The sequence below is a fragment of the Aythya fuligula genome, chromosome 5, assembly GCF_009819795.1.
Source record: "Aythya fuligula isolate bAytFul2 chromosome 5, bAytFul2.pri, whole genome shotgun sequence".
Taxonomy (NCBI): Eukaryota; Metazoa; Chordata; class Aves; order Anseriformes; family Anatidae; genus Aythya; species Aythya fuligula.
The window spans coordinates 19,764,711-19,778,949 of NC_045563.1; the positions used below are offsets into that span (position 1 = coordinate 19,764,711).

Here is a 14,239-nt window from a genome sequence, read left to right on the forward strand (position 1 = left end):
GGCACGGCATCTTGAGAGGCTGCCAAATTCCTGATAATCTTAAAACTCGGCACGTGTGTCATTACTTTGCTGGACTGGGGCAAAGGTGAGTTCTGTACCAAATTGATTTAGTCAGCCCACTCCCGATCATTAACACAGACACACAGCGTCAGTCTAATTACACAGTAGCAAGTCCTGCCAATATCGTTTTACGAGGTTCAATGACTATCCCATTGCAACAGAATTTTAAACATATTGTTGGGGTTTGATTGCAAATTTTGAAAAGGTCATTGGAAGAAAAAGTAATTTCAATGACACCAATAATTTTGTTCTAGGTCTCCACGGTTTCCTTTTGCAGCTTGGTTTTTACTAATTGCATGTTGCTTTTTTTTAATGTTTTATTATTATTACAGATTGATTTTAACTGTTACAATTTAATGATTTATTTATTTTACATCTCATAGCCATTTCACTGCAGTTACATAACACCCTTAACACCTCAAGCAGTTTAATACTTTTTTTTTTCCCTTTTTTATTTTTTTTTTTTTTTTTTTTTTTTTAACTCAAAACATCAAAATAAGAAGTGTTTTCTTACATACCTTGTGTCCCAGCCACGTCCCATGGTGACCCTCCACTGGAAGGCGCTCTGCGTCCCCAGTTAGGTCAGTCAAGGCATCCTGAAGAAAAGAAGTCACCGTGTTTCAGATAAGTCAAACAGCAAGGGCAAGTCAAGAAGGTCTCAGGCTATCCTGAAAGTTTGCTAGGGCAGCCCGGGGTGGATGAGGTCTCACAGTGCACTTACTTTTGGAGACAGCGTTCCTCGGATGCTAATGACCACCTTCTTCTTATCATGGTCCACAGCCACATAGAAAGGAGTTTCATAAACCTGGAAAAGATCCACTGCTGTAGCACTCAGGTGAAACATTCCTGTTTACATATTCTCCTGCTCAGGAAAAAAGAGCAGCTTGACAGACCATCCCTTACAGGTAAGCACTCCTCTGAACGATCTGATTTGGGCAGTAAACAAATATTTCTGTCGAAGGGGCAGAATTTCTTGGCAGAGAGACAGGAAAAGGTTCAAGTTCCCTTCTTTTGTACCACTACATCTGGAAGCATGTGAGCCCCATTAGGAGGGACCGTAGGAGCATGCCCCAGATATGAAGGGGGCTGCAGACTCCTTACCGCATCATGGCAAGAAGTATAAACGATGTCCACCGAGGTCATGTTCTCATCCAAGAAGTGGCGCCGGATGGCAATGGCATTGCAGCCACAGCAATTATCCTCCTCAATGGTAACACTGGGTGCGTAGCGGGGACGTGAGGGACAGAGACAGCAACATCTGCAGAAGAAAAAAAAAAAAAAAGAGAGCTTTGAGGAAAGAGGAACGTGGAAGAGACTGGATTTTAGAGTGGAATGCCTAGAGATGAGGGAAAGGAAGGGGGACCCTGCAAGACACACTGGCCTCGTCTTGACAGCAATGGTTTCCTTCAGTTGTTGAAGCTCTTGCACAAAACAGCACACAACTCATGTTTCGGCATCAAAAAGGGGCACTGGGCTCAAATGCAGTTTACTTTCTGAGCACCAGAGAGAGCTACAGTGCAACCAGTCTCCAAGGAATCACTGCATGGTAGGGCTAGGATCTCTCCTCAGGGAATACTGTGCTTAATTGCACAATTCCTCTATTGCTTCAACACACAAGCAGATAGCATTTATTAGATGTGTATCTATTTACAATAAACAACAAACAGGTCTAGACTCATCCCAGAGCCACAACAGAAGCAGATTCTTTCTTCCTTTCCTTTCCCTGAAAGATGCTTCACAGCTAAAAGTGAAAAGAAATTGCTTGCATAAGTGCAAAAAGCTCAACCCCAAAGAGAATCTGATGACAGCATTACAGCAGCTAAAAGCAAACATTTAAAACTATGCAATCCTGAACTGTACTACAGCATTGCTACTGTGAGGTGAGAACTGTATAGCATGGCAGAAAAAAAAAACAGAGAGCACAGCACAAACTCTGGCCAAGTCTTATTGATGCTTTAATAAAGACCCAAATGTCAACTCCCTGCATATCTGGGCTTGCTGATAAATCTGATTTCTGCACTCTACAACAGCTATTTTGACTCAGCGTGAAAGCAGTCTTGTGCCAGATGAGTTCTCTCCACTGTCTGTCCAAACTGCACAGGACTGGCGTGATCCTTAGTGCACCAGAGAGGATAGAGCATATGACAGTCTGGTTTATTTAACAAGGTAAGAAGATAAGCAACTGTAAGAAAGACATGAGAATGAAGGAAAAGAGGTAGAGACAGCATATGAAGTGAAAAAGGAATAAAAGGAGAAGAGCAAAGAAGAAGGAAGTAACTGAAGAATGAGGGAGAGAGCAAACTGATGAAAGAAATGAGAGTTTTAAATCAGGAAAAAACAGAAGGGAAGAGGAAAGAAGAGAAGGCAGAGCGATAGACAGGACGGCCACTCACGAGCAGGATCTGGCCAGGCGACAGAGTCCACATGTGGGCTTCCTCATCAGGTAAATGGGCCAGCCATAGGCCGCCAGGGCAAACAGCATGTAGTAACACACCTCTTTGTATCGCTGCATCTCTTGCTGAAAGAGACAAGAGACTCACTAAAGGCCTTATTCTCTTAACGCGTTGATTTGTTCCTGTTTCCCTTTTTCCATCTTAGTTAGACTACACCCTTCTTTCTGAAGATCAGCGTTCACTCTTACCACCACTAGAACAGCAAACACTGTCAGCATTTCCAGGTGGCTGCAGGAGAGTGCGCTGGTTATGCTCTAGCAAGATCCTCTCCCTCCCCTCCCAGTATAGCTATGCCATTGTTGTGATCCGAGGGGCCCTGCTAGCTGCTTAACAAAGGCAGAAGTTAGTTCTATAGGCATTCTCCTCTATGTATCAAACACCCTGCTGCAAAGGAAGGTCATTCTCTGTGGGTTTTACCCCACCCAACCCTCTCTGAACGTAGGAGAAACTAATTTAAGTCTCAGAAAGATGAGCTCTCTAAATACACTGCTCCACATGGGCACAGGCCATAAGGAAGATGCCCAGAGAGGACCATAAAGACAGGGTGAGGCCACGTGCCCCAGTGCTGTCTTCTATAAGCCATGCTGATATTGCTCCCCGAGCACCCTATGCAGAAGGAGACAGGCTGAACACAAGCAGGATGTTAGCATTAAATGCAGCAGAGTACAGCATAGCCACAAGCAGGTTAATCACAGAATTGCTTGATCAGAGATACTGGGATTGGGTCAGTCTTGCATCTCTTGCAGCAGTATCGTCTAATCAAGGAGTGTGAATATAGCCCAGATGAAGGGCTGCAACAGGAGCATGCCAGGAGAAAAGCCAAGCTCAATTTACATAAAGCAGACTGCAGCCATTTCCATCCTGAGAACTGCTGACAGAACCAGCCCCAGGAAGGAAGGCCATCTCGCTCCAGGAAGCTCCCTTCCCTCATCGTGATGGAGCCCTGCCTGCTGGGCTTCACGAGCTCTGCTGCTGGTGCCACCATATGGAGCTCTGCACAACATTCCTGGCTGCAGCACTGAACTCGTACATCTGGCTTCGGAGACGCCTCGCATTGTCTTTCCCTATCTGAGTGGAAATACTACCACTTCCCGCCACGTGGAGGACAGAGGCAGATAAGGCTTTAAAAGTGATCTGAACACAAAGCTTCGGGAGAGCAAGCGTTTTTATTCTATTGTACCAATCTTAATTTCTGTGGTAATTCCAGAGGGGCAGAAGAAAAGAGAAACCACTGAAAAAAAAAAAAAAGAAAACAGGCTACACAGGAGGTATGGTGAGTTTGCAAGATCACAGTCCAGTGACTTACCGCATTTTTCAGATCCAGATACTTTGTGTTCCTGGTCACTGGCATCCCAGACAGAAAAGCTAAAATGTCATTGTTTGCCTGTAAGTCACAAACAGACAAAAATTCTTCTCTGTGACACCAAGACAAAAATCTACATAAGAACTATGTATGTAACATGGGACAAGATTGTTAGCAAGCATCTTGACCAGTCTCCTGTATGGGTTCTGATTTCTGCCTGATTTGATCACTGCTGTCTGAACATCACCTCTGAGGAAAGAAAAAAACAAAAAACAAAACACAACTTCTCTATTGAGTTAGCAATCTGGAAATCTCAATGCCAGTAACAGCTTGAGAATTCAGGATTTTTTCCCTGATGTTCCTGCTGCAGTTCTGTCCAAATGCTGAAGTCTTCTCTACATCACTGTATAGAAGGAGTAATCCTCCTATTCACTTCAAAGTAACTGCCTCCTCCTTCAAGGCACTTGCCCATCTGGGGTCTAGAGCTAAATCTGTATGTATCACCTGCCTAGAAAAGACAACAGGTTTCAAGCCCAACTTAGTGTCATTTGGGCCCTTTTGGGAGTCTTGGAAAAAGGATAGAACTTATTTTACAGCTCAGTGACTGGCAACAGCCCCTCACACAACAGAAACAAGGTGGGCAGAGACATGCAGTTCTCACACAGCAAGTCACAAGAGCAACAGGTTAAGTCAGAGGCCAGGTGAAATGCCTACCACCTCCTTGCACAGCAGCACGCCCCCTCTACCCACCTCATCCAGCACAGCATTGCGCTTTGCCCGTTGCCGTTGCCGCAGAAGAACCAGGCCTGCAATGATGTCAGATGGGACGATGTCAAGGTCTCGGAAAAACTCAGCAAAAAGGTAGGCGATTTCAGAGTAGGCGTCCTGCAAAATCCACGGAGAGACAGGTTTAGGAGGAGTTTGGGTGTGGGGAGCCTCAAAACAGGACACAGAATGAAAACCAATGCGGCAGCAATGGCCTCATTTCTGTAGTTCTCTCCAAAACATCCATGGGATTCCTTCAGGGAACACCATATCTGACCTAATCGTTATTAATGCCCTTCGTATTTTACGTAGTTGCACGCATAGGTCTCAGCTGAGACTGAATTTGCACTGTGCTGGTTGCCTCCGTGTGGATAAACAGACCACCTCAACATCAAAACAGGCAAGGCAAACACAAAGGGAGGGAAGGGAAACATTTTCATCTCTGCATTGTAAATAAGGCACAGGAAGTAAGCCAAGAACCAAACAAATCCCAATCCAATGTCATCTCAGAGTCCTACTTTATCCTCAAAAGCAATTTCAGTAGAACAAAGGCGATTCAGGAAAAGTGCACCAATTTTGTTCTATTTAACAGTCTCTTCAGTTCCGTAACTCTGTCCTGGAATCATTTTCCCCATACTTAAGCTAGACCTCACCATCCCTGGTACCCCACAGAGAAAGTGAGGGATTTCTGAATCTTGCCACTGAACTCCCTCTGTTGCTTACATTGTTTGTTATCACACTCTTTGTTATACAATTTCAAAGAGTTAAATCACGACAAGCAGGTGTTACATACTACAGCTTGTGGTACTGAAAGAGCTGAGCAAGTTACCAAGCTTTTCCAAGTTTATCTTGGACCACACCCAAGCAAAAGGGCCTGAAGAGAAAAACCTGTAAAAAGAGATCTGAGTCATTAAATGCAGAGTTCCAGCAGAGAAAGTGACCACCCCCCAAAAAAAGGAAGACACCACAGAAGGGAGGGAAGTGGAAGTGATCTTCAAAAGTCACCCAAAGGCTGTGAAGCAGAGTGACATAGATTTTGATGAGGAATGTTGTTTTCCCTTTGGCTCTGTACCATGAAAGAACACGGGGCCTTGAATGAGAATGGTTTGGGAGGTTGGAGATGGGCTGGACTGCAAGGTGATGCGTCTGGCCATCGCTCAGAACAACGAACTTAAAGGCAGAAGTGACCCAAGGGATAAACAAATAAAAAGCGGGACTTAGCAAGTGCTGTGGGACATAGATAGTCAGTATTTTCACTCATGCCATTGCTAAACCTTTCCTATGAAGATTTAACAGTCTCGTCCTGAACTTCCAAGCCTGTATTTTCATAGCAGCCTTTACTCAGAGTTCAGGCCACGTGACTGCAGTCTGGTCTGTAGAAAGCCTGGGCTGTTCAAGAAAGGCTGGTCTTCAGGTCAGAATCTCTCCATCTCTTTGACAGGCAAGAAAGTAAGTCCCTTCTCCCCCTAGCAGGCTGGTAGGCAGTGACCTACATTCATTCATCTCTGACAAACTCCTGGAGTGTGAGATTACTTTCTGTATTTTTTCACATGCCTACAAAAGGAAGTTAAATCATCTTTAGGAATGGGACTTCAGGTGCCAACTGTGCAGGTTTCCACACCAGCTGTGCTTCTGAAGAGCAAATGGACTTGCATCAACCTCTCCAACATTACAACCACGTAGTCCTCAAAGTACCAACCCCATAAATCCTACCACTGTTCCTACAAGCATGCAAGAAATGCAAATGGACTCAATATAAAATAAAACGAAATAACAAACCCTCCTTTTAACACTCTGACCAAAATAAAAGGTCAGAACAAAGAGTCCAACACATGTGTTTTGTTCCAAAGGAGGGGTTTCTGCTGGAGCACTGGATATGACACTGTGGGATTGTCTGCAGTGTTCTGCTACAAACCCTGGAGGCTCTGGGGCTGGCAGAGCCTTAGTGCTGCAGACTTGACTCCAAACCCTTAAAACAGATTCTTGCCCTGATGCCACGTCCGCTCAGAAGAACTCTATTTTCCAGCTCAGAGGACAATCATCCCCTGCTAGAACATTTTTTCCCATGAAGCCTGGGAGAGGCAGCAAAGGATTCATTTCTGATCCATTACATATGCATTCATTCCACACACTGCCATGCCAGGACAAAGTCAGAGCTTGTTTCTTCAAAGAAAAGAGCCTGGAAATCACACAAGCTGAATGTAAAGTGGGAATTCAATAGCACAAGGAATTTGAAGATTCTGGTATCTGCTTTTATGCTCAACTAGAAAAAAAAGTAGAAACCAACAGTCACAGCAGAATGAGAAGTTTGTTTAAAAAAAATCCTGACACGAGGTGAAATATGTTGCATTCCTAGATAAAATACATTTGTTCAGGAATCAGGACATTTGGCTGCCCCTCAGGGCTCCCAAGCCAGGCTGCAGTGCCCGCACTGCCCTGAGGGCAGGCGGCTCTGGGTACCCAGGCAAGGCACCTGGAGGTGCTGCCAGGCAGGAGGGAAGCTGGTGCACCCAAAAAGCAGAGGGGCAGAACGTAACCACCAAGGGAACGCTGCTCTTTGAGCTGCCACAGCACAAAGCTTGTTTCGTTGCAGTTTTCCAGACAGATTTTCCTAAGCAGTTCTAGCAGATCTGTGAAGGTCAGCAGTCCTGGGCCGTTCCTCCTGAGCAGGACAGCAGCTCAGGGCCGGATGTCCCCCAGGAGCCACGAGGTGTTTTGTCCAGTACTGCAGGAGCACCTGGGAGGACCAGCACGCCAGAACACTTGCTGGATTTCTGCAGAAGGGCTGTGACAACTCCTGCAGCCATCCACACTTCGGAAACCGCACCCTGAGGATAACTACGCAGCACTTACCAACAACCCTTTTTAATCTAACTCATACTGGTTGCCATCTGTGATGAACACATGTTCAGGTAGCCTGCACCTGACTCTCCATTATTTTTACATGGCTTTTCATCTTATTGCACCTTTTCCTTTTGAGGTTAAAATCCCAGTCTTATTTCTCTTCCTATACAAGCTCACGTCCCTTCTATTACGCTCCTCTTTCTGCTGCATCTTTTAGGAGATCAAACTATATTTAGTGAGAACATCACTGATCTGGCCGGTCCCTTGATGGCTTTCCTGTCATTTTCTATGCCCTTCCACTGAAGTTAAATGTTTTTTTCTGGGTGTTTTTTTTTTTTTTTTGGTCATTGCTGTGCAGTGATGTCTTTGTTGAGGTGCCCTTGATAACTCCTAGCTCTTTTCCTGAGAGGTTGTAACTAATTCAGAGCCTATCAGCGTATGTGAGTGATTTGTTTCTTCAAATGCGTACGTATCACCTCATCTTTTTCTATTATGACTTTCGTTTATCATTGATAATTCCCTTGTTCTGCTTGGTCCTTCAGGAGTTCTCAGATACTCTTAATTCTCACCAACCTAAATAGAAGAGTCACCAGCAAAATTCTTTACCTTATTATTCACACCTCCACCAGGTCATTGGGAGTCCTGCTGAATACCACCTTAACATATAAAAACCTGCTCCCACTGCTTTCAGTAAGAATGAATGCACTGATAACTTTTATGGAAGCAAAAATCAACCCCTTACCTTCCTGTGTTCCCTCTTCCCAAACCCCTTCCCACCCCCCAAGCTGTTTTCTGGGAAAGAAAGTACCAACTGTAGCACATAAAAACTTCAAAGTGTCAATCTTCATTTGAATTCATGGATTAGATGGTAGGTTTGGACCACTTGGTATCTAGAAATACTCCTTTACCAATTCTGACAGGTTTACGTTTTCCCCGCTTTCAAAGAGGTCTCTTTTTGAAGTATAAAAGACAAACTCAAACAGTAAGAGAAACTGCCTAAGCAAAAGGAAACTGAATCTGACCAAAGTGCTGTCAAGTGCTGAACCTAAATTGATGAAAGATGTATTTTTCCACCAGTATCTTCACTTAAAATCACCCCAGTTTGCCACAACAGCAAGGTAAAGAACAACTTCAGGAGAAGAGCCTAAAACTGACAAACAACATTGCTTTTCTGTGCTATTACCTGTCCTAGAGAGCATCCTGTAATACTCAAAAGCAGAAGGTTAAGACTGGCTGTTTTGAAAGAGACAGCTGCCCTCCCCAGCAATGTTGAAAGGTGAAAATCTGCACCTAAAGGGAAACACCAGCTTCTGTTTTTGCACAGAATACCCAGGTTTCCTCCTGCAGAAATACAAGTTTTAATTCAACCCACTCAGGCTAAAAGGAAGGAAAAGGAACTAACATACAGCAAAACTTCAAGACTTTTCATTCTGGGAGGCAGCTCAGCTTGCTGCTTCTTGAAGGACATTTTCGATCCTTGCATACACTGTTCTCAAGGCTTACTGGACTCATTGTGGCTCCAGATCTCAAAGAACATTTACAGGGAAATGAGATACGTCCAGGTTTGACAGCAGGAATCCCACACTGCTGTGCTCTGCTGAGTCCCACGTACCGTCAGCCACACACGGAGTTTGCTCTCCGATAGGAGATACTTGGTACCTACCGACTGAGAGTCTTTTGTCCGCGTGCAGCAAAGAAAAACTTTGAGTCGGCGTGTCCAGCTGCTGGCCTGCCCTTCTTCCAGGCGGTGTCTGCAGTAAAGAAATAAAGGGTAGGTCAGCACATGGGGGCAGGCAGAAGAACATGACAAAACAACAGTATGATCAAATAAACCATGCAGCCACAGGTAAAATGCATCCTAAGCCTTACTCTTATATTTATGTTGCTCTGGCAGAGAAAAGGAGACCTCACACAGTTTAAAGACTGAGCTCATTTCATAGGAAAGTGAACTTAGCAATGTTCTAGCCAGGACCAAGCCTCTGTTTTTATATAGATGGCATCCTTTCTGAGCAAGATGGTTGTTCTATATCATCTGCTGAAGGCAGCATGTCCAAGCACCTGGTGGTGCACAGAAGAGGTGTTCCACCTCTTTGGAACTAGATGATCTTTAAGGTCACTTCCAAGCTGAGCCACTCTGATTCTCTGAATGGAAGGAGTATCTACTGGAAACTTGGTAGCTGCATCAGAAACTTGGTAGTTCTGACATACCACCACTCAGTGCTAACACTTTACCTTGGGCGGGGAGGGTTACAAAAGATACTGAGTACTTAAAATAAGAGCTGTGCAAATCTTTCCAATAAATTGCTTATTTGGAAAAACATATTTATGCTAAGTAATGCAGTAATATAGAACTGAAAAAAGCCTGTTCTTTTTTCAAGTACAGTGCATAACTTTAATCTGAAAAGGGAAAAGCAAGCTAAACGTTCTCTTTCAATTTAGAAAAGGTTAAAAGAGCCTGAATACAGAAGGTTTCACTCAACCCACATTTGGTTTATATGACATTTCAATTTCAGTTCAAAATTAGCTAATCGGACAACCCTATTTAAAATAAACTACAGCTGAGTTCATTCCACTGTCGTGAGCTTGCCCTAGTTACAACACTTTGCAGGGTGACAGTCCCTTATGTTTAACTAGCATTCCTGCAGAACAAACCTGAGATCAAGTCAGACTTGGCACTGTTGAAGCAGGTGACTTTTTTTTTTTTTTTTTTTTGCCAGACAGCCATGCCACCTGCATGTGAGAAAGTCCACAGCTCTTCTCATGCAGGATCTTTTTAATGTGAACACTAACTTCACATGGGGCAGACCCATGTTAATCAATCCAGACCAAATCAAGACCACCACCATTTTTCTGCCAAATGATCACGTCAGGAAGATCCCAAGCACAAAGAGTGGGTTGCACCTGGCAGAAAAAGATGCTGGTAAACAAGTACCTGCCTGCAACAGGAGGAGGAGATTCTACACGGCTATCCATCAGCTCATGCCTGAGCATTATAAAACTGCCCATAACCTCCAAGGAAGATTCCAAAGAGTGGAACAGGAATACGTGGGTCTTAAGACAGAGCTGGCAACGCCAGTTTGCTCTACAAAACTCCAGAGAACTCAGGCAGCAATGCAAAGAACTTCACAACTCCACCGCGGGGGCTGAAAAGCCAGTGTGCTCTGAGCTATTTTCACTCCAACTTTTCCCAAATTCTTTCTTCCTAACAGTGAACTTCCACACGTTTGTTATGAGCCCCAGAGCAAGTTTCTTAGAAAAGTCTCAGCACAATTAATTGCGTCATTTGTTTTGTTTTGATTTATTTTGTTAGCTCTGCAAGATTGTAAAAGCCCCCACACATCAAGATGCCACTAGTAAAGGAAAACCACTGTGTAGCAGAGTCCAGTAAGTTACAGAGTACCACAAAAAGGAAGACAAAGTCACGTTTCCTAATTGTGACAAACAAACCAAGTACTTTTATGAGTTAAGACAAAGGAAACATGGCTCAGATTAAGGTAATGCAAAGGTCAAATTACTGCTGTAATGTCAGAAGGCTCTATCAGACCGAGGGACTTCGATAGGAATGGCTGGTCCTCAGCATCTTGCAGAATCATAATCCAGAAACAGGCTGAAAACTTCAAAGCATACTCCTCAGAAAGATTGTTTTAAGTGGAGAATTTCAAAATATACTCTGGAAACAACTGCTTTAGCAGCAAACCTGTAGTAATATTTTATGTTTCCCTCTCACATTGCAGCCCAGAGCACTGTGCTTGTTAACATCTGTTAACGCTCCCCTTTCTACAGTAGAAATCTGCAAACAGCAAGCACAAGCTCTCTGAAAATGTTACAGGCCTGGAGGGAAAAACCTGGCCATGGCCCAAGGGACAAATACCTTCACTCAGTTGTCTGGGATCTTAAAATTCCAGAGGGCAGATCATTTTTGGTGTTTTGTTTTGTGCTACCTTAAGTTCTCCAGCAAAAAGAACTTCGTAACCTGTGGCACTCAGTTTTCCCTTGGGGAAAAAACATGGATTAAACCCAACAGTTTTTATTTTTTGTGGGGTACAAGATCCACAGTATCTTCATAGCGTCTTCCAGCTTCTCATCCAGACCTGCATGGGAATGTCTTGATCATAATGCAGCAATTGCACACATTAGGCTTACATGGCACTAACTGAACATCCAAGGACAGCGTTAGTAACATACTGGAAAGGTAAGAAAGAGCATCTTATATTCTGCAGTAAAAACCAGGCTCCTTCAAACAAAGCTTGCCTTCAAAAAAAGCTTGTTGTGTGGCCCTTAGAAGAGTCTAAGTACGTTTTTCCTACAGAAAAATACAGTCTGAAGTATCCCATTTCAAGACACTGAATGAGCACATATCCAAAACACTCCTTGAATATACATTCCCAATGAGAAATACAAAATTTGCAGAGTATTTTTTTTTTTTTTTTAAAAAGTCTCATTTTTAACATTCAAAACATAATGCCCTCAGTCCTACAAAGCCACATTCCTTGCTGACAGTTACATATGTCAAGACTGCATAATAAAACAAAAGCCTGTTTGTGTTGTCCCACTACTGGAAAAAGCTTCTGAAAAATGCCTTGCTTGGTGAAAAAAGCTTTCACATCCCCATCTGGGTAGCTCAAAGATGCAATCAATTCTTAATTAAAACATCTAGCTTCCAACACAAAAGAAACTGTTTCCTGGCCAAAACCAAATACAAGAAATCTCAGGCCAAAAGGTCCTATTTTGCAGATAAAAATAAAGGAGGAAATGGCTTTGGAAGGAGATGCCTCTACCTAAGCAAAATCTAAGCACTGCCTTGCTGTTACTAGGCAAAACACAATGTTACAGGACAGACAAACAAGCTGTTATGATCAGCACTGTGGTTCAAGGGGCTAGCAAGTATTTACAAAACCAGTGACTAATGCATAATCCATCCAGATACCTCGTTGCTTTGCCTCCTTTAGATACAGATGCCCACACACAGCACCTGACAGTCTGCGCTGCATTCCTCCAAAATCACCCTCACCAAAGGGAAGCAACGCCTGAAGCTGAACGCTCCCTGAAGCAAGGCAGGGAGAATGCCAAGAAGCAAAGAAAGCAGGGCACCCTTCCAGAAATGCTGCTTTACCGCAGGTTGTATGTCCTCAAGTTGCGCTGTCTCCGCTTCGTGGCACGCAGTTTGACAAAGGTCCGGCCTGTCGGGTCGAAGACGCACAGGACCGTGATGCAGACGCTCAGGATGACAACCCAGTTGCACACAACCATTCCTACAAAGAAAGAAGAGGAGTCAGGTGCTCTGCCCTTAAGTCTTGGCAGCATCATCATTCTCTGCTCTTCTCCACAGACATCACACGTACCTCTCCGTTGCTGCAGGGCAGACAGAGGAATTTAACCCAAATACTTTTGCAGCCAGCTGCAGCACAAGTAAATATCCTCTGCAAAGGCTTCTGACCACAGCTAGGTTTTCCAGCTGTTTTAGGAGATTGCCCGTGCAGCAGGCCATTAAACACTCATTGAGTACCTAGGTGGACTGTAACATTACCATTGGCCCCCAACCAGTCCGCTGAGGGATTGAAAAGAAATTCTAGAAAAATGGTAAAGCCATTTTGACCAGAAGAGGAACCAGGTCTTTCAGACTCCCCAGCCAGACCCTTCCATGGGAATGTGAATTCTTGCCTCGGTGCAGACAGCACAGACAAATGAATAGAACAACTGTTCTGAGCTCTAATGTCTCAGGGAAACAAGCACCACATTTACAGCTACAATCCACTTCCAACAGTCAATCCCCACATGCATGAATGAATTAGCTCTCCAAGGCAAGAGGATGTCTGCGCATACACAGGACTGCACACAAACCACACTCCAAATACATACCCAAAGTGACACTCTTTGCGGTGATATCATTGCAGGAAGTGTAGTACTGCGTTAGCCAAATGATGCCCACAATAGCATACACAAACTCAATCACCAAGATAGCTGAAACAAAAGGAACACAATGAATAGTAGCAGCATCTCCCTAAGGATTAATGACTGCCTCTCCTCATCTTCTGGAGAGGAATCTCAAAGACAGGTTCGTTAGAGCAGTGGCATAGGCTAAATGATGGCAGGACTGGGCCCCAGTGCTTTGGAAAGGAGTTATTCAAGAAAGCTAACCAAAAACGTAATGCCTCTGTAACAGTAACTACTCCTAAGTGACACAGGGACCACACAGCTCTATGTGCAAGTACTCTGGCTGCAGAGGTGTGAATCAACCTTCCACCCATGGCAGTGGAAAGACTCCCAGGTAATAAGAATCACCACCTAGGTGATTCTCAACCACCTCAGAGAGCTGGCCTGATTCAAAGAAATGGAGTAAATAGGGATGTGTACCCAGGATTAATTCTGCTTACTACACTGAGCACATGTTCCCATCACCTCTGTCCTTTGCAGTCCTTACAGCAACAGTTGCCAGGATGCAGTCCTGCAGGAAGCATTTACTGGCTCCTCAGTTCTGCACAATACCCTGGCAGCGAGCGAAAAACCTGGGGGTTAACAGTGGTTCAACAAAGAAGTTGGGGAACGCAACCAAGTGCCCATCCTCACTTTCTCAATGCATTACCACCCCGAAGTATAGACGGGGAGCCAGGTACTGAGAGGGTAAGCAGCTTACTTTGATACACCTAGCATGCTGTTGGTGGAGCTGAGACTGAACCCACGTTCCAGCCTGATGACTGACCATCCACCCTCCTCATCTACGCGTGGGCATGGTATCAGGCGGCAGGTGGTCTGCTAGAGACTCTCACCATCCCAGAAAGACTGGTTCAAAGAGCCAGGTAGCAAACAGCTTGTG

At 44.4% G+C, this 14,239-nt stretch overlaps 1 protein-coding gene across 6 annotated transcripts in view; it reads right to left on the bottom strand.

The window, feature by feature from the left end:
- Positions 1 to 14,239, bottom strand: part of DAGLA (diacylglycerol lipase alpha) — a 64,302-nt gene that overhangs the window by 19,382 nt on the left and 30,681 nt on the right. For all 6 annotated transcript variants that reach the window (XM_032189097.1, XM_032189092.1, XM_032189093.1 and 3 more), the window contains exons 4-12: positions 13,285 to 13,386; positions 12,539 to 12,677; positions 9,089 to 9,176; positions 4,567 to 4,701; positions 3,820 to 3,897; positions 2,454 to 2,578; positions 1,162 to 1,318; positions 782 to 865; positions 579 to 656 (exon numbers count right to left, since the gene is read on the bottom strand). In XM_032189097.1, the coding sequence (XP_032044988.1) occupies positions 579 to 656; positions 782 to 865; positions 1,162 to 1,318; positions 2,454 to 2,578; positions 3,820 to 3,897; positions 4,567 to 4,701; positions 9,089 to 9,176; positions 12,539 to 12,677; positions 13,285 to 13,386 (986 nt within the window). The remainder of the gene's footprint in view (positions 1 to 578; positions 657 to 781; positions 866 to 1,161; positions 1,319 to 2,453; positions 2,579 to 3,819; positions 3,898 to 4,566; positions 4,702 to 9,088; positions 9,177 to 12,538; positions 12,678 to 13,284; positions 13,387 to 14,239) is intronic.